The 21,533-nt window shown below is 32.0% G+C and overlaps 1 protein-coding gene and 1 long non-coding RNA gene across 3 annotated transcripts; one reads left to right on the top strand and one right to left on the bottom strand.

Annotated features, from left to right (window-relative positions):
* Positions 1–1,116: 1,116 nt before the first annotated feature.
* Positions 1,117–19,826, bottom strand: LOC148236491 (uncharacterized). 2 transcript variants are annotated; one of them, XR_015808985.1, is made up of 13 exons: positions 18,380–18,875; positions 9,718–9,896; positions 9,421–9,650; positions 8,906–9,332; positions 6,708–6,867; positions 6,373–6,644; positions 4,863–4,987; positions 4,647–4,789; positions 4,412–4,586; positions 4,064–4,347; positions 3,777–4,002; positions 1,863–1,984; positions 1,117–1,796 (listed from the first exon to the last, which is right to left on the bottom strand). XR_015808985.1 is itself a non-coding variant. In XM_088182262.1 (13 exons), exons 1-13 carry the CDS (start codon positions 18,480–18,482, stop codon positions 1,650–1,652), a joined length of 2,601 nt encoding a protein of 866 aa, XP_088038388.1. In that variant the 5' UTR covers positions 18,483–19,826; the 3' UTR covers positions 1,117–1,649. The 2 variants fall into 2 exon arrangements, 1 of the variants encoding a protein (XP_088038388.1); XM_088182262.1 differs by having other exon boundaries at positions 1,863–1,992; positions 18,380–19,826.
* Positions 2,771–3,508, top strand: LOC148236492 (uncharacterized). The gene is made up of 2 exons (XR_015808986.1): positions 2,771–2,906; positions 3,282–3,508. It is a non-coding gene; the product is annotated as an uncharacterized LOC148236492 (long non-coding RNA).
* Positions 19,827–21,533: the final 1,707 nt, after the last annotated feature.

Below are 21,533 nucleotides of genomic sequence, written 5' to 3'. Positions count from 1 at the left end.
GCCATGCAGTCTTGAAAAGATCCATTTCACAACATTCACTATTGATAAAACATATAATCGTCTCAATTGGATCGCCTACCAAGCAAACAACACATAGGCAAACCATATGGTACGAAAGTAATAATTTTAATGTTTCACTTTAATGGTAAAACGGGAAGCGGCGCTTCTTTCCCTTCCATAGAAGCATTGTTACATATGTAATTTTTTAAAATACTCATAGCTTAAACACATATATACATATATAATCAGTATATGAAACTATACTATTAAATAAGTATAATAAATATATTTTATTTCTAATTTTCATAAAAATATTTATGAAAGTTACAGAACTACTTGAGACAAAAAAATATGATAATACATACACCCAGTCAAAGTTTATTCAGATGCATTTTTATTAACAATGTTTAAACAATACTATGAAGGTATTTCAGAGATATTGATTTATAAAATGCAAATTAGTGTTTTCATTGGACTCATTTTGAAATTAATGTTTATTGAATATTTTATCTTTACAATTTAATCAATACCTTATTTTAATTATTTTCACTGCTTTTATTTAAATGTTAATAAATGTATAAACTATACTTAATATATATTTGATTTGTAAAAGTGTTTCAATAATGGCAGGATGAGTCAAACGATAACCTTAATAAATACGTATAATAGTTTAATCTCGTATTTTACTGTACGAAAAATGTATTATTGCGAAATGCAAATTGTAGCATGTTTGTTCCAGAATTGTAAGCAGTGGTTCGAATCTTACATTAGAATGCTCGTTGCCGAGCGTTCCCTCTGTAACGACGTGGACACGATTTTGTTTCTTTTGACTTTTGAGAAGTGATAATTGTTTTTGCACTCTCCTATTGACCAAAATTTGGTTTTAATACTGTTTGAGGAATTCTTTCATATCAGAAGTCAGTAGTAATATCGGTGAGTATAACTATCATAATTTTAAAACATACTGTAATGTCGAAGTGCAGACAAACTATGGAGCAATATACGAGATGCGACGTTAATGTATTTCCTCTTCCGCTTATTTTCCCCTGAAAGATAAGTCGACTTAGTATTTTGGACTTGACTTATTAAAAGGTCTAATACTATAAAAACACGTGATTCAATTATTTTATTAATTTTATTGTACAAAATGTAATATAAGGCACAAAGAGATTCTTCAATATTATAAACTATTACATAATACAGAACTAAATATAACACTTTAAAAGTAACGACAATTACAAAACGATATATTTACATATGATATTTTAAATATACATTATCTTAACTATAATAACGATTAACAAAAGGAGTTGAACATTATAAATTTCATAATAATAAATTTACATCTACATATCATAATTTAGCAAACATGATAATTAGTAAAATAATAATAAAATTTGTACCATTTTGAATTATTTTTGTATTAAACGCTTTGTATTATTCAATTGTATTGCTTAATATTAACAATTACATCGTATTTATTACACGTATTTAATAAAATTTGTACTTTTTAACGAAAAAATTGAAAATTGCTGTCTTCATTTTCTTTATTTTATAATTTGTACCATTAAATGTGTATTAAAATAAGAAAAACTAAAGTCATTCTTACTCTATTACTCGTTAAATCACTCACTACAATACATTATAGTTTAAGCATCACTCGTCCCCGGCAGTCTATCCAATTCTTTTCTGATGGACTGTATCAATTGATTAGCCGGATCGTTCAAAGAATCAGGATTGATCAATGTAACATCAATGGTTGGACGCCGCACTCCACCAGCACTGGAAGCTCTCATCTATAAACAGAAAATTTATAATGAATATATTGTAAGATACATAATTACTGTAACAATATGTATTACCAAAGAAGCGCTATCACTCGACCCCCATGCTAACGTTGAATTCAAATTTTGAGGTAACGGTGGTCTAGGAGGCAAAGCGGTATGAGGTCTTTCAACATACCGCTTTGAGCATTGTGGATTAACTGAAATACTATAATGAGCACAATATTAAAATTATTGTACGTGGCGTCTAGAATAGACGCGTTACAATTGCTTAATTTCAACTTCAAGTTAACTTTAGACATTTAACATTTTATTTTGGTCTTTGTTAGATACATATTAATATATTTTGTACAATGAAACTAGATTTTCTGACAAAATCAAAATTTAAACAATCACAGTGAAGTAAAACTGAAAAATTGATTATAGACGTGAGGTATGCTTGAAACTTAAAACATTATTTTTGTAAATAAGGAAAACAACAAACTATGCAATAATTCTTCTAGTAAAACTTTTGTGAATTTCTAAAATAACATATTTTTAAATAATACTATTCTAGAATAACATAATTATTTTCTCAATTAACAGGATAATAAAGGAAGAAAAAGCTACTAGGTAGTTATAAAGTTGAGTTTTCAAATTTCCTGAATCCAATTGAATCGCTCTCACTACAAACTAACTATTATGAGTGGTAGCTCTATTATGCTGCTGAGGAATTTGGTGGATGCGACTTATTCAGCTAGTTAGACTTCAATTGAGCTGCTTGATTATTACACAAATGCTCCCACATACCCCCTCCTTCTAAACGACATCCCTGGATGGGAAGTAAAAAAGATCACCTCAGACATTTTTGAACAAAAATTTCCGAAATGTCCTTATTTTTTTATCTCCCACCACATATTTTTGTGAATAATGTCTGAGGTGACCTTTGTTTTTTTGCTATCTCGGTTTAGAGTTTCATAATTCTATTTATACTAATATGTTTACAATAAAAATTAAGGTTTCGAATGAAAAGAGTCATGGAGCCTTGCAGTTGTAAAATAGAGCCTGTCTAGTCTTTGGTTCTTTGAATTAACGAGTCTTGAGAGCCCGTGATTTGGTTGTCAGTCCGAGAGTCTTTAACGAGTGAGTAAATATCAGCACGTCTGTAAATAAGTAGTGATGTGACCGAGTGTCAAGTCAGTCCTTGGTCAAAACGAATGGGAGAGAATGGCAATTTAGGACCCACAGCTTTGTTATTTAGTTCCGCCTCCGGTACATCTCTTGCTGAAAATGTAACTTCCAGGTGGCTATTTGTGGGCTAGCACCCGATAATACAAAGGATAAGTTATTTATTTTTTAATTAGATAATGTGGTACACATAATAATATATCGTGCACCATATACACTGTTTATAACAGCCTTCTCTCTCATTCGCCTCAGCCAACAAAATGTATAAAAGACTTGACACTCGATCACACCACCATTCACTGAACGAGTACCACTCATTTACTCACTCAGACATCAAGATACATCAAGACCCAAACACTCGACTCAGCTGACCACAAGGAACCAGAGAGAAATTCACCATTTTTACAACTGCAAATATGCGAGGACTCTACTACATCGATCCCGAACGCTTGCTACAACTGCTTTTGGATCAACCTGGCTCAATACTTACACCTGCATATTATTTATATATTGTTATATTTAATAGTTTTATGCAATAAAACTGCATATCAATCATCTCTCGGTGTCTAATTGACTGAATAAGCCACTACTCGGCATATACACAATGAAAATGTATCGGTACCAATTTATCCCAAATGGTTTTAAACACTTAACTTGACAACAATCAGTATAACCAAATCTAGATATTGCAATGATCAATAACAAAATAAAAAGTTTTAACTATATTAAAAAGATTTATAGAAACTAAGTTTTTTATTAGTATAAATTCTAGATATTTATTTCTTAAGTTAGATGAACAATGTGAAGAAAAATGAACTGATATACCCTTCTTTTGCCGAATGTCTCCTACTATCTTTACTGGGAACTGGTAAAGTGCTTTTCTCCGGTTCGACAGTCAGATCTCTGGTATTGGATTGAGGAACAGCTTTGCCCGACTTCGGGCTAGAACTTCCACTGCCAAAAAGACTGAATGCATCATCGACCAACTCACTGAACCTTTGCCTCATCTTTGAAATATTATTTCCAGCGGCAACATCATTTTCTAGTGACTCTACAATAATTCAATCAATATATACTAAACATTGATACTGAATCGTTTTAAATAAACTCACCTTTCTCAAGCCTTTGCCGATGAAGATCCCAAACCATCGGTCCAATCACGCCTGGATCTTTATCCATGCTTCCCATTCGAACCAAATTGCCAGATAGATTAACTTTCTCTTCATTCTTGAGCGATTTCAATGAACTCTTACTAGACTTTGGCATATCTTCATAATTAAAGTCTTTCTTTTTGAGCTTCTTGTGACCGACGTGCACCGGAGAATCTGAATCCATATCCAAATGTTTCACACTCAAAGGCTCTAAAACTCTCGAGAGAGGTTCAACCGCATTTCCGCTGAAATGTTATAATCACTTTAAAAATAATATCATTTTTGTCTTGATCGAATTACCAATCTTACCGTGGAAACGATTTAACGGACGGCATCGACAAATACGAAGTCGGACTGATCAAACCTTGAGGTTTGCGTATAATGACACTGTCGCAACTAGAAGTTGAACGAGATGAAGGACTAGATAGAAACTTATCCGATACTCTTCCTGTGTCAGAAATTAAGGACTCATCTGCAACTCCAACTGTAATTCCCAAAAAAATAATATAATAATTTCCTTTATGTTTAAAAATAATTCTTATACCCTTTTTAGAACGGATCCTTCTATGTTTAGATTTGTTCTTCTTATTTACAGTTGCATATTCGTTTTGCATTTGCTTTTCAAACAACCGTTGCTTCTGATGTAATGTTGCCGTCATTTGCGATAGATCAGACGCACTCAACGAGCTAAAACAAATAAACATCTTTAACTTTAGTACATATTTAAGACCAATACATCGTTTTGTTATATTCGTCAAACCTTGAAGAACTTTCAGTTGAATTGAAATTGTCAACTATATAATCAGGTCCTTGTTGATATCCGTCACCGTTTGTCACATAACGTTCTGCTTGATTTTTCTTATGCGGCGATATAACACTGATAAGCTGTAATATAAATAAATTAATTCTTTCATACTATAATTCTGCTGCGAATTTATAGGTATTTCTATATTTTAAAACATCTTTAGACCATTTCACAGTATTTTATAGCAAGCTATAATATAATAATAGATTATTTTCAGGACCTCGGGACCTGGGAGGAATCTAAATCACTTATTGATATGAAATCTCATTGAAAAGTACAAGTACATTTAGTATATAAAATTTATATATCATGTTTCATTTTGTAAAGCTATTGTAAAGGATGTTATTAATTCACAAACATACAAACCCATTTCACCCACTAAATTGTGCTTTAAAATAGGTAGCTCCAAATAGAGTTTTGTACTATTTTGAAAGCTTGTTATTGTAAAAGTATCTAAAAATGTTTTCTGTATTAAAGTAGACATGCTATAAATGCAATCCTGAATATGTCAGATTTTTCGGTTCAGATTTTTCAATATTAATTGGATAACAAAATATAAAACTGACAAATTTTACAAAACAGTTACGGCAAATATATTCTTAATATGGGTAAGTAAATCAAATGGACAACATTTATAGATAACTTATGAAACAGAAAGTTTTGTGATAAACTTTGTGCTTAAGTTGTTTCAGAGGTTGCAGAGTATTTAGCTACCAAAGGTTTTATTGCAAATCATTTGTGATTAAATTAGCCCAAATAGAAAGGTACTTGCTATGGAGCAATTGTAAGTAATGTAGCGTTAAAACTCTTTACATTACTATTAACAGCTATCAATTTAAAGGACAATAAAAATTACATTTATTCCAGAAGAATTTTATGTTTTAGTGAAGAAAAATTTAATAGCGAATGCTGCTGAGGAATTTGGATTTGCAGAAACCATGCAATAGAACACGGTGCTTGTAAAAGCATTGAACACAATTATATGATTAAGGCAACAAGACCGATTTACATATTGAAAATAGGTAATATATTTATTACCAGAATAACGTCGCTACTTAGCGATTTGCGGTTTTGCTACGAGGGGTTTCAGGTACATAACATATAGGTAGTTTGGTTGCTCCACTCAAAACATCGCAATATAAAATCTCTCAAGTCAATTCCTATAGCATTGAATGGCTTGAGAGATGAATTCATCTCTCATTGCCAATTTCATATTGTGATGTTTTGAGGGGAGCATCCAAAACAACTATAAATGCTGACAGATGAAAATATTATCAATGTTGTTAAATAATATGCTATCGGAACCCCAATTAATGTTTACTAAAAAATTGGAGCTCAGTTAGTGAGAGAATAAAGCTTAGGACGTTGTTCCGTTATCAAAGTGATAACGGAATGTTGTTCAGAGAACCACGGCTTAAACGCCTCACATAAATACATAAGTACATTACCACAATAAATTAATTACCTTTTTGTTATTATCATCTTCTAAATATGCATTATTATCCTTTCCAATAATACCAGGATATTGAACGTGTTTATCGTGTAAACTACTTCTTTTTCTTGAATTTCTGCTAACAGCCGAAGATTTTCTATGGTTGATCAACCTGAATGCCAAAATAGCTATCAGAGTTAAAATAATAAAAGCTGCCAGAATTGCTCCACCGATTATAAGCCAAATGTCTCTCATGTTAGTCGCAACTATAACTCCGTTGGGAGATTCCGGTGATTTAAGATACGCTAAAAACATACAGCTTAAGTTATAATTCAGTTGTATTGGCATATTATCATGTGTTTATTTACGTTCAGCCTTTGTAGTTACAGGATATCCTAATTCTGCAACGACTTCAGAATCAGCTAATAATTTCATGTCGCGGGCTGCTGTCCACGCTGGAACTGGTCTCCCTCCGACAGAAACCCAATAAACCACTTTCAATTCATCTTTATCACCAGATTTACCTTCCTATGATAAATAATAATAATTTAAAATATAGTCAATTTGTAATTGAAAATATTGTAAAAATAAAAACAAAGATAGCGTTAAATAAATAAAAATAAAATAAATATCAGGACTACCCATAATCGTTGCGTCGAAGTTAGTTAAGCAAAACCTGCAAACGGGTCATAAAACTAACGAATTTGGGTATCAATGAAAACAATTAACGGGATCAATAGTGTTAACACAAATAATGAAGGAACGTGGATCTAAAACTGGACCGTACCCCAACAATAAAAATGGTCAGCCCCGAATATAGTTATCGATCAGGTAGAAAGCACATTAATGCCAGATTTTTAATGGACCAAAAATTGTAATACAACAAAGATTCTATTTATGCCTCGATCATTTACATAGGGACGTCATTTGGGGGGGGAGGCAGGTGGGGACATGTTCCCCTCCCCTTTAAATTTGCCCATAAAAATGCATATCATTTAATGGAATATTGAAATCGAAATGACTGACAGGCCAACTTTTGCCTCCCCCCCCCCTCTTGGAAAAAGCTGAAATGACGTCATTAATTTTAAACCAGAAATTCTTAGGCTATCCCTCAAAAAAATCTAGAAAAACGGTCATCATATCTATTTCTTTAAATATGTCATTTCAGTGAAATCATATCGGAATACATTTTCACCAATAGATATATATTTTTACCAGTGAAAATTTAATTTATCTTGCATGTGCTAGGAAAATTATTTGATTTCAACTTTTCCATATGTAGTAATATACATATACATTTACATACTTTACATTTACATGTGATGTATAAATGTTACAGTAAATATGTTCATTTTTTTATATTCATTTCCTGTTCTAACCCAAACCTAACATAATGAAGGTACTAAAACTAATTATAGTTTTAGAACTTTCACTACATCAAGTCCAAGATACAAACTAAGCCAAATCATCTCTCAGGGATAAATAAGCAGAAGAAGCTTAGACAGACGTCGCATCTTGTACATTGCTCCATAGTTTGTCTGCACTTGGATAGTACACTATGTTTTAAAAATATGATAGCTATCCTTACCGATATTACTATGGACTTATAATATAAGAAGGCTGATCAAAGTACATTCAAACCGAATTTTGGTCAATAGGATGGCGCAAAAAAAACTATTTTCACTTCTCAGAAGTCAAAAATCCACCACAAAATCAATAAAATCGTATCGGCGCCGTTGCAGTGGGAACGCCCGACTAAATCAACTAAGATGACCCTTAAAGAGTCCAAAATATGCAGCCACTTTACTTTGCCCATTCGATCTGTTCCAATCAAGTAGTCACCATATATTTCCAAGACTTGGAAACCACGACAATGTAGCATTCGTGAATATCTTATATATGTATCATCAGTTGTATGGCTATATTTCAAATTGTTGCTCGGCACATAAAAATATGCATAAAAAATAGTAAATACAGATATGATTAACTAGACAATTGAATAGCTATATGTGAAGAGTAATCTAGTTAACCCATTCTTGCAAATGGTACTATACCAACGCTCGATAATACGAGCGCTGTTCATTAGATTGTGCTTAAACGAAATAAAAGAGCTTGTGTAATATATTTAACAGCAACTTGAAGAAGTGCTCCTGCAGACATACTCGTCAACGCAATTCCAGGAGTTTGTTTTTTAACGTACCCTAATAGGAATGAGTATTATTTGATTATCCTGATACACAAGTATCTGAGAATCTCTTTTGCCCATTCTCTATCATAAGTTACATTATTTAACAACCAGATAAGATATGCATATTGAAGAAGTCTAAGCATTATGTGGTTATACAAAACACAAAGCTACCTCAGAATAAGAAAGTGTAAGAGTAGACGCATTTGAAAAGATGCACAGTTTTCCTTGGAGTGGCCAAGGAGAAGCGAAAACATTTAAACGGAATCTTCAATGAACAAGAGTAACAGAAGCAACTTTTTCAAATGCCATAGTGACAGGAAAATTAAAGAAAAACCATAAATAAATACAATCAAGTAGTAATTCATAAATATACTTTACCCGAGTCAAATTGTGTAGAAAGACTTCGACAGCCGGTTGTCCCATCTCATTATATATCTCTCTTTTGACCAAATCCAAAGTGTTGCTATAGTTATAATGAGTGAAGTTCCTCATCAATATGATGTTCAACTCTTCAGCTATGCTTTGGGCAGATCTTTTAACTAACGTATGAGTGGTAGAGTTCAACGTTACTATCGACGTGTCGATACTCGTGCCGTTAACATAACTTTCATCATCACTAGAATTTCTATAGTCATCGTTGAATCTCTCTAAAGTTTCGCTTATATTTAAATTAACATTATAATTAACACTATTTGACTTATGAACACGTCTGGTGGTGTTGTTTGTAGCATTTCTTAACGAATGATGCTTTTTACGGAAATTTGCAGAAGATGTTGTCACAATACCCAAATGCTGTTCTTGTTGTCTGGAATGTGAATTATGGATTACTAGTTACTATAAACAAACTGTTCCTACACATATTGATTAAACATTTTTAATGATTTTTAATATACCTTAGAAATGCTCTCTGATAAAGTCTCGCTAAACTTCTCGATAGAGACGGAGGTAATGGAGAAGCCGGCGCTCTCAGAACAGTCAAAATCCAATATCTCGGATCCGGCAGAGAACCCGATCCGTTACTCTCTTCTTCGCTGCCACTGACTTTAGTTGGGTATATTTCGCCAGTAGCCGGATTAATGGGACATTCTGTTAAACAATCTTCCCCGTCATGAGATGATGGATCCTGAAAAATATTAGACATCATTGTTATAAGAAAATTGGTATACTTTAAAAATAAAATTGTGCTCTACCGTAGTCAATGATGATGGAGAATCCAAAAATACTGTTGCTAGCACCGTCGTCGTTCTGACAATGGTGGGATGGCTAGATTTGTCATGCGGTGGCAACGGTCCGTCTCCAGATCCAGTCCAGAAGAAATCTTCAAGACTGTACGTTCTAGACAGCATTTCATCATCATTGATGAGAAGTACTGAAAAATTTCATACAAACAATTAATAGATAATATAAAAGACAACTTTCTGTTATAATGTAACTAGATCATAAACCAATGAAAGTGTTGATTTACACACCCTAATGTTTCCAAGGAATAAGTCAATTCCTAAATTAAATCCTTTAGAAATATTTTCTGACCTTTATACGTTTACTTTCCGAATATCCCTCATGCATATATAGTAAGTTGTATCTAGTTCGAAACGAAAGACTACTAAAACTAAAACTTCCAGCAGGTGTTCTGCATCGTTACAGTTACTTCCTAATTACTTTTTAACTAAACTAAAATTACTTTATAAACTTTTCTGTCCAAAATATCTGAAAGTGTCATAGAAAAAAGCCTCCCCTTCGTGCCAGGAACTGGATTCGTTTTTCCCGGACGCACTCTTATGCAAATGTTTGGCGTACAAGCCCGTGCCAGCCGGGAAAACGTTTGAATTTTCCATTTTCTTTATTCGTGTCCTGTCGGGAAAATTACGATCGCGATGCACATAATCGTTCGGAAAAACTCGTTATGAGACCAAAACTGGATGATAAACGTCTGTTCGTGTTTTGTTACGCAAAACTTTATGGATGCGACTGCTACGCACGACGATAAATAATATTGTCAGTTATGGAATATTACTAGTGGAGTGTATTATTATTTTTTATACTGGCATTGTCGCATTGAATGGTATACGTGTGCAACATAGTAGCAAGCTACATACTTGGTTGCACTAATTGCATTTTATGCGACCTCAGTTTGAGTTAGTTTTGGCATTGTATATCAGAACCTGTGCCAGTGGTACAAAACTTGCTACATACGTATACAAAATACCTGGTTAAAATAACAAGTGTAACTGCTTACTTATTTATTTCATAACTTATGTGTAGAATTTAACAGCATAACGACATAGAATTAGGATACTATGTGTAATAAATAATACAAAATATCAGTGTTGATCAATTGGTTATTATTATATCATTACATGAGATCGCAATGCACGAGCGTGTTCCGAAGCATAAATACATCTATAAGGACAGGTGATGCCCCACAGTATCTCGTAAAAATGTAAAAGCATTTATACGGTATTTATTCAAGTGATTTTGCTGAGGTACAACCCTCAGAATAATGCTTTATTAAATATTTATTATATAAAGGTTAAATTTAAAAGTATAAATAAACAAAATACCTTTCGTAGAATGTTTATTTTGAGATAAAATGTCATGGGTTCAAATTTCTATTTTTAATATTTTATACCGTATTTAGGGATGAATTCGTTTCTTAAAAAATCGGTAGATACATTACTTTCGCGATTTCCTTTGAATTCTATTTTTTGTCAATTGGCACAAGCGTCTATTTTTAATAACAATAAAGGTTACTTATTGAGAATAAAATCCATTTTAATGAATAATCGATCGTATGTATTTATAACATAATGAAAACGATAATTTGTCTTGAAATTTATCAAATATTATGCATATTTGCATATGTTTTAAGATAATGGAATTAACAATAGCAAAGGATAAATCATTTCAACCGTAGTTTGTTTCGTCTAGAACAGTGAACGTCACAGTATCCAATTTGTACACACATACATTCGCGCGTGCTAGAGCCCAGTCACAAGAATAAAGTCGTATACGTCACACGAAAATACGATTGTGTGTTGTTTTTGTTTGTACCTGCGCTGCAATAAAGGTTATTATCGGGAAACTGCAGCGTATCGGCATAGTTTTGAGAGTTTATAAAAGATCGTAAACTTTTACACGTATGATATATTATTTTAAAAATGCAATTAAAAACATTTCAAAAATTAATAAAATATTTTTGTTATATAGTGCTACAAATTATATGCATATAATAGATATAAATTTACATACATATAAAATATATTTACAGAAAATTTACATAGAAAATATACATATTTTAAAATACAATTAATTACATTTAAAAAATAAAAATTCAAAATAAAATCACGGTTAAGTTGGAAGTCAGTTTTCTTTCTTTTCGTTCCAACAATACTATCAATCTAATGATGTAGAAGAAGATTGGTAGTTAATTTTAATTTTTTAAAAAGTCACTATCCAAAAACAGTTTGCTGATTTAGCTTTTATTGCAAAAATGTACAGAAAAACTCAACTCAGCTGTCGAAGGATTTTTTTACAGAAACTCCTTATTAAAAAACTTCATAAATAATTGTGTTTAGCAAACTACCGATTTGTTAACTAGCTATCTTGATCTAATGAAGATAACTTTAAATTTTTATGAGTAAAATAACAGCATTGAGAGCTACTATGTCTTATTTAGGCCATGATGATAAATAAATTATAAATGATAGAATGGAAGGCGAGCGTTAAGTACCTCGGAATTCACCTGGACTCCAAGCTTAAATTTAATAAACATATAACCGAACTTAAATCTAAAGGGCTCGCAGCCATTGCGGCGTTAAAACCAATTTTTAATCGAAAAAGTGCGCTAAATACTAAAAATAAAATTCTATTATATAAGCAATTAATCAGACCGGCAATGACTTACGCCTGCCCAGTGTGGAGTAATACGTGTAATACTAACTTTTCTAAGCTACAAGTTGTTCAAAATAAAGCTATAAAAATAATTTATAATACACCTTTTTATACTAACCTCAAAAAACTTCATAATAAATATTTAATTCCAACTATTAAAGAACATGTTCACCACCATACTAATAATTATTATAAAAAAATACCGCGAAATCATACTAACCCGTTAGTCTCAAGAATCGGTGATTACGACAAAAACAAACTCAAATTTAAATATAAACACAAAATGCCAAAGCACATCTTGCTCTGACGCATAAATTTTATCTATTAATTTAACAGCTCCAGGTCCACGAGTTTTATATTAAAAATATATATTTATAATTAATATTTTTTTTTTTTTTTTTTTTTTGTTAAAGGTGTTTATGTACTTTGACCTAAACTTAACGTATTTTATGTTCTTTTATTATTTTTATTTTTGTAATTCCTCTTAATTTAGCAAATCAATCGTAAATTGTGATAATGGTAATAACCAGCAACCAATGAAATGTAAATATATATGTTTATAAAAATGTATTATTTAATTATGTAATAAACAAAAAATTAAAAAAAAAAAAAATTATAAATGAGGAGCGTATTTATATAGTATTGAGCAGTAGCGCAATAAATTGTCAAATTACCAAATTTGTTATGAAAATTGTCCGGTAATAACTGTAGTTTTTCATAGCATTAACATGTACTTATGTGTTTAAATATAAATAGCTAGTAAATGTCTTTTTAAATCGACAGTGTAATACCTCAAAGGTACATCAATCATTTGCGTATGTGGTATTTTATATTTAATATTAAGAATGGGTAGAAGTACTACTTGATACCTATTTATAGAGCATTACAATCCGACACCTTTGAAATAAAACTGCTTAAAGCTCGTGTAAGAGGATACCGAGCGTTTGAGAATTGCATGTTTTAACCCTTTAATTGGCCTGTTCATGCTTGGCTTAGTAGAAGCTACGGTCAAACGCCACAGCACATGCTGCATCACGTCATGTTTGATATGTGCATTTTTAACTCCATAATAATCCACAGCCAGTTCCGTGTTTCAAAGTATCGGAATGTTTGGAAATCGACCCTCCGCCCCATGGGCTTATGGTGAATTATGGAAATCGTTAACGTCGCTTTTTATGTAGGTACTCCTTTTCGATGCCGTGATCCAGGGAGCTTAGCCGATTGGGCGTTTTCAGAGACGATCGTACCATGCTCTATGGAAACTTTTAACTATGTCAAACGCATCCAGCCAGAGGTTGCCAACTAATGAACTGCGAAATTCATTCGCAGAGCACCGCGGATTCTGAATATCAAATTTCGGTACTTTGCTACCGTTTTATAGAGTTAAAAACGATTTGATGGACATTTTTTATTGCCATTGTTAAATTATGTTAAATTTATGACAGCAGAGATTATAATGAGGGTAGTAATAAAAATGATTGGAAGATCTAGAAATATACCCTCACCCCACTTTAAAATATAACACAAAAAAATACCTACTTAAAAAATAAAAATAATGCTTTCAGAGGAATCCATTTGAATAGAAGATTTTAATGGATTATAGCTTAAGAAGTATCAATGTCTAACCTATTATAATAATACATTTTTATATTGTAATATTTCTCTCAACAATAAATTAATTTAATTGAAACAAGAGTTGCTCGTTAAAAATAAAATTATATATAATTAAGCAATCTATATATTATTTTTTTAATAATTACAATAAAATATGAATATTTAGGTCCATGAGTCAATGTGATATATAGATGTTCGCGGCCGTTTCGTTATTATAAAGGTCGTACTATCACGGGCGCTCATATCCCGAGAAGGAATGCTTCATACGAGCACCACTGTATCAAGCAAATAAAAGACAATTACATAATACGGCTCGCGAGCCGCATGCGGCTCTTTGAGTACACACGTGTGCCTCTCTAGAAATATTAAACGTTAGCAAAAAAATACAATATTTAATTTAATCAAAGATTTTTAACATACATTATTTAACAACCAAGTCAATTTGTAAGTATATTGCCATGCACAACCTATTTGCTCGAATCTTTTTGTGAAAAAAAACTATCAAAAACACTCGCAGTAATAAAAATGTCCATCAAGTTGACACTGAACGTCCAAATGATCCTTTTAAATCCATTTTTATAAAGTTGTGCTACGTGGCTAAATAAATTTGTGGGGGCCTTCATAAAATTAAATAGAAATCTAAAAAATTACAATGATTTAGTTTAACAATAAAGAATGAAATCAAACAATAGCCGCGCAAGTGAAAGCAATAAATTACTACAAAAACTCTTTAAATCCCTTTATTTATAAACTCATAGCTCGTTTAAAAAATACTAATGCCATTAAATAATCCTTTGTAATTATCGGACGATCGCACAATGTGAGGCCATCTTGAAAATTTATGCTTTGGATTGGAAGTAGAGCTAACCACTAATGTGGTCTCTTAAATTGCCTACTCTCCCATTCGTCCAAGCTTCCTAGATGTGACATTTGCTCACATTGACAATAACTACATATGACTACTCGACGGACTCTCAAGATTACCCAATTCGACTCTACTAACAGACGAGGAACCAAAGAGCAGAGCCACTCGTCTTTGGCTACAAAATTCATACTACTCTATCATACATAAATCCCGACATATTGAATAAGAGTTTTTTAAATGCTGATGTAAATGTCGTTTATCTATGTCTAAATATAACTTTTTTTAATCGTTATGAATATGAATTCGTTATCAATATGAAATTTTGCTTTGGAACACTAAGAAAATATAGCATAGTGACTACAAGACCATTAGGCATGTATGAGTTCGATAATTAATCTGAAAAACACAACTATAGATAGATCCGTTTTAATATTCTCGCTGAAAAAATGAAGCAGAGCTTTTAATTGTTTAAAATTCTATTTCGGTGCATCAAGCAAAGAAAGGACAGAAGCAATCAGTGTCCACAATCAAAATTGCTGTGATGAAGAGTGGTCCGGTCAACAAGTCCCCCCATTGCGACAAAGCGGATGTTGAATTCGCCGAACCATGCAGACGCTCTTTGGTAATGCATTTTAGAGCGTGGACCACTTGCAGACCATTGTCCTTCGTTGGACATTATTTTTTTGTAAATTGTATCGTAATCGAGCACGCATGCCTCATAATACCTAATGGCTACAAAATTATTAATAAGCATGGGTTCAAGGTTCAATACTCATGACGACATATAGAGTGGAATATATTCTTGAATCATGAAAACATAAACTTTTGGTATCTAGAGATCTTGGATCTGCCGGTGAAAGCAAAGCGTGAATTGAGTCGATCGAGTCATTAACCGTACACACCAAAGTATCGATTATTCAGGTCGATACAAACGAGTTTTTTAGGTGTGGAATTAGGACGATGGACATGACCGATACGATCCATTGTCAATCGCGTCTACTGCGAGACTAGAGCATTGTCCAAAAGCGTGATAGCAAAGTGACCCATCTTGCGAATCTGACCGGTTCGCTAAACCCAATTGTCTCCGTGCACGAACTAGTACTACAAATTGATTCGTCAGTGTCGACGGTTGCAATGAGGCTACCAGTACCAGACAAGGTCGTAAATTACATTGTCACTTTGTAAATGTTGCAACGAAAAAATTTTAGTGGACTTGATGCTAGAAAAATATCTGAAAATAGAATCGAAAACGATGACATCGAACGAAAGTGTATTCTAATTATCTGACTGATGCTTAATCTTGTTATTGGCAATAAAGGCCCCCTATTTATAGTAGGAACTTGTGTATCATACGTTGCCAAGTTTAAGTTCACGACCGAATATCAATTTGAAGGGGACTTTCAAAATACATAATTGCGTATTAATATTTTGCTTAATAAAAATATGGAACAAAGTGGATATCTGTGAGAACTTTGAGTACAGTAGGGATGCACCTATGTAATTATCTTATTTACTTTATACATACATGTTCAGGGCATAAAAGCTTATGCAATTGCACCCTGCACAGAATATAAATGTATAAAAATATTTATAATAATAACATGGCTAAACCACAATCCATCCGTCTATGGTTCTTGTATTATCTGAATTTTATACAGGTGTAGGTGCAAGTCCAGATGCAAAATGCGCCAAAAAGAGCCATAAGAAAAGCCCAAAAGCTGCAAATGCCGACGAATCGACAATTCCGGGTTTTCAGCCACACTTTGACTTACAGCAGCAATATTCTCGGCTGAACGGGCGTCACAATGATGCACAGGCCTTACTCTATCTCTAACGCTTTTACTTTCTAATTTTTTTCACTACCTTGCGAATTGTTGACTTGGCAGGACTTTTTTAAATTTCGATACACGTATTGTTATTTCTGTAAAACAATGAAGAATTTTAACGCTTTTTTTAATTTTCGTAAATGTGTTGGTGCAAACCATTTGCCACTTTGAAAACAGCTGTCTGATTTACAGTACAGCCAACATAATAAACTTGAATTAGATCACCCTGTATATATATATATATATATATAAAACTTCTACCAATACAAAAATCAAATATTTTAATATTTATAATATAGGTCACCAAATATAAATAATAGCTTAATTTAAAACAATACATATAATTCATATTATTTTATTCGCGTCTTATTTTATATTTTGTACACGAATTTGGATGGGATTGCTTTATATTATTATTACAAAAGGGTTAATCAATAAGTTTTAGAAAAGATAAACGGCAAAAAATAATTCCATATTCTTGGTAAGCCGGAAAAGGCTTAAACTCTAATCAAGGTGCAATCTAGGACAGAAACAAATGGGGGAGAAATTAAGCCGAAGGGTTCTTTTTATGGTTTCAGTAGAGAATATATTCAAACCTTGAGCAGAGATGAAATATTTATAGAAAATTAAACCTATATTTCAACTCCACAAATAACAGTACGAGTAATGTACGCTGGTGAGTCCCACGCAGATTAGGAGCGGAAAGGGTTAAAGTAAAACAAGATATACATATATACACTTTTCATCAGCAAAAAAAAAATATTTCCCTAAAATATATTTACATCTCGTTATTTTCATTAATCATTTGTCAATAAAGAAATATTTTTGTTTCCTAACAACCCTAAATGCTTAAACAATATAACCTAAAGTTTGATAGTATGTATTTCCGCATAAATTTAGTTCATACATTTAGTTAACCTTAGCTGTCAAACAAACGGATAAATAGACCTCTTTATTTATTTTCAGGAAAATGGCAGTTCATTAATAATCTATCCCAAATTTTAACCCTTTCTCGGCGATTTCTTCATGGAAATACTAGTTTAAAGGAAAACATCTACAGTGTCATACGCATGTTTTTTAAAACAGTTATGCAAACATTTCGTATGTTCTATAGACAGTGATGCAAACCCTTTTTCTTAAACCTGGTTCAGATGCATCTAGTTTATTTCTATAGTTAACAAAAGTCTTCCAAGCACAAAAACAAAATCGTGCATTGTTGAAAGCTTCCGTCTGAAAGCTTAAAGCTTAGTATTCAGAATTTTTATTATATATTTTTATTGTATAGAAACATTTAAAAAAATCCGGTAAATATGAAACATATTTTTGCACTAAAATGAAAATGTTTTTGAATATATTTCTTTGTCATGAAAAATTTTACAAATGTATTTAAAACGTCATCTGTTTCTGTATGAAACAGTAAAATTTAATGAACTGAATCAATAATTCCCTGCGAATAAAATGTTGAATAGTATTGGATTTACAGCACAATTGAATTTCTTGAGAAACACTAGTTTATATATTATACTAATATATACAATAAAAAATTGAAATAAATAACTACGTATAATCTACATTCTACGAGTACATAGATCTAAAACGCAAATAAATTTTGCTCTTTTTTAAAACGTATGTTTATACAATGGTGTATATATTTACCTTTCTTTTTTGGCAAATGAGCGAGCGCCGCCACCGGATCCAAAAAGATTTCTCGTTCCATCATGATGACCAAAAACAATGAACAAAACCGGCGACCCATCATATTATCGCGGTTACTTTACATCACAATGCCATATTCTCAACCATCATTTTTTTTCAATCTGTCCAAAATCCGATAAAGGCCATGAGCCGCTGACAGTCGGTCGAACTCAATCCCTGCGGAAAACTGTCCCCTTTTCGACGCTGAGCGAACATGCCAATATATCCGATGTCATGCCGTACATGTTTTCCAATTGAATACTTTTTCCGATTTATAAACGCTTTATTTAGAAAATTTCTGACGTCCCACGCACGCGGGACGTTTTAAAACACTGGCCATTTTTCACATTATTCCATGCTTTTATTGGCTGGAAACTATTCGACGTACCATGCACGTCAATGTGTTGGCTGCGTGCGTGTGTGTGCGTGCACCACGTGTACGTATACAGACGACACTACATGTTCAACAGGGGTTGACTACCAGTCGTCAAACTTTAAATTTTAGACCCCCATGAATAAAATATAAAAAGAAACATATAACAAACATTTAATACTCCTTATTAGCCGTACATTCTATTGATAGTAAGTTATTATAATAATAAAAACAGTAAGGAGAACCTTGACATTTGATCTAACTTGGCGTTATTTTTTGATCTTGTCTCTTCATGGCTTTTCGCTATTAGCTGTACACGTATGATTCGGCATATGTTATGACGCGCTGAAGCAATTCAGGGTCATTAAATAATGCTTAGCCATTTATTTGCTATGCTGTTTTATTGCAAATTTAATATTTTCATGCATTTTCTCATTTCAGTTTACATATAAAAATGTGTCAAAATTAGAGATTATAGATTGAATTATAGACGCAATAATCATTATAATTATAGTCATAGTCGAAACGTAACAATTATTGTAAGATAATTACTGAAAATGCATAAATGCAATAGACATCGCAATTATTTAAATATGCAGAAATTAAACGTACCGAATGTTTATTTACAAAAATAATATCGAAAGACTGTACGCGAACATCATTCCCAAATGAAGCAAAATATCCAACTGGCAACACTCATGCGTTTGACTGTGTTAGTGAATTGATACCCGATTTTGTTGACAGAATATTTATTTTTTTCACTTACATATTGAAATTATATAATTTAATATGTAAGTGTAAGTTTTGATACCATTCACATAATAAGATGACATGTACCCTCGGTGTGCATTACAGTAAAGGGTAATGCGAGATAATAGAAATATCGAGGATTATTGCTGGTTAACATTCCGATTTTTTTATATAACTGTTATTACATATTGTAAATTTACGGTTATATTCGGTCAAGTATGAGTCAAATAACTTTACAATGAAGTAACAAGCAACACCTACTAGTAGATATTACGACGCCAGACTGAAACTCTATCGCTCCGCGTTGCGTGATTTTGCGTCATGTAGTTTTACGTCACCATAAAATATTTTTTTAAATTTAAAATAAATATATAAATTTTTCGAACGTCTAAAGCAATGCCTCGTAAAAAATAAGACCATTCATGATTATGATTCATGAGTATTGCCAGCTAAAATCAATCGAAAATATATGTTTAAGCCATAATGCATATTTCTTTGTATTGGACGCTTCATGAACTGAATGTTAAAGCTACGAAACCAACAGTTTCGTGCATCTGTCGTAACGTTGCTAAGCTACCGCATCGAGTAACACAATCTGTTTTGTTAGGGAAAATATGACGCAATTCCATTAGCGGTAAATACGAAGCTGGGCTAAACGAAAATTAACATTTGCGTTTAATTGAAAATTGCGAAACTCGCATAACACAAAACAAACATTTTAACGTTTGATGTGCCTTAGTGTGTCTAATTTTAATATGGTATAGCTTTGTTTGCTTTGAAAATCTATAAAATAGTGTAGCGATAATTTTTTTTGCAATTGAATGCTAAATTGTTATATTAAATATGTTATAATTATAAATGGTACTTTCCTGTTATCGGGGGTCAAATGTATTCTAAAGCAATATTTATTAATTTGTTAAAACATTTTATTTGTGTATATACATACATTACTCTTTTGACGAACGCTCACTCGCTACCGCTCATTTGGACTTAACCACCTTTAAACACCCCAAGAATAACTGAAAAATTGTAATTTATAATTGTATATAAATAAATGAAATGTATAAACAAAAGATTATATCTTTTTTTTAGAATAAACTTGACAAGGATAAGCTTTTTAGAAAAAACCTTACAACAGTCAATTTTTTAAAAAGTCAGTGTTAAAATCAATAAAAAAAATTAACGGCACTTATTCTATTGAATTGAATGAGCAATAAGGCGGCAACTATTGTAATACTTTATCTTATCAGAAGTAATTATAAGGTTTTGAATTGACTCGAATTTAAATTCGAGATATTCTGTATACTGGCATTTAATTCTGTGTTATGTATCATATAAATATATATAAAATATAAATTTACCGCCACAATATTGTCATTTTTGCATTTATTTTATGAAGTATGCATAAAATTGTATTGCTGTTTAATCTACATTTTGTTTGATTAATTAAATACTTTTACTTTCATGTTTACTTTTTATTTATAACAAGAATATAAATTACAAATTAATATATTTTGCTGAGAAGCAAAAAGTATTGCATATATTATATTAAGTTGAGAACTTCAAAATGAAGTCGCCGCCAATCATTCACTGTTCAGTATCAAAAATGGCATTCCGTGATGATATACTTAAGGAAGAATACTACTTCGTTTCGATTATAAAAAGGTCTAAGCTGTGGAGAAGTTGTTTTCTATCGCTTTGATTACGTTTATGAGGGAATTATATACTAACTTCTTAACTTTCCCAATAGAAGTCTGGGGTAAACGTATGAGTTCATTCGTTACCTATTAAATGTTTTGCTGGTTTTACTCTTTGAGAAGAGCTTTTAAACGCTCTGAACTAAAATTATACTGCCGAAAACTTAGACAGCTGCCAGAAACAGCTCCTCAAAGACGTCCAAATCATCTATATGTAAGATGACCAGACATCTTCCTCAAAAATTTTGTCTTCCTTTTGTCCTTTTTTGTCATCCTTGAACAAATATTTCAAAAA

Source organism: Plectrocnemia conspersa, unplaced genomic scaffold (genome assembly GCF_051122295.1).
Source record: "Plectrocnemia conspersa isolate PC_06_02 unplaced genomic scaffold, ASM5112229v1 ptg000003l, whole genome shotgun sequence".
NCBI lineage: Eukaryota > Metazoa > Arthropoda > Insecta > Trichoptera > Polycentropodidae > Plectrocnemia > Plectrocnemia conspersa.
The sequence above is the reverse complement of the archived record's forward strand: the minus strand, read 5'-3'. Positions and strand labels throughout refer to the sequence as shown.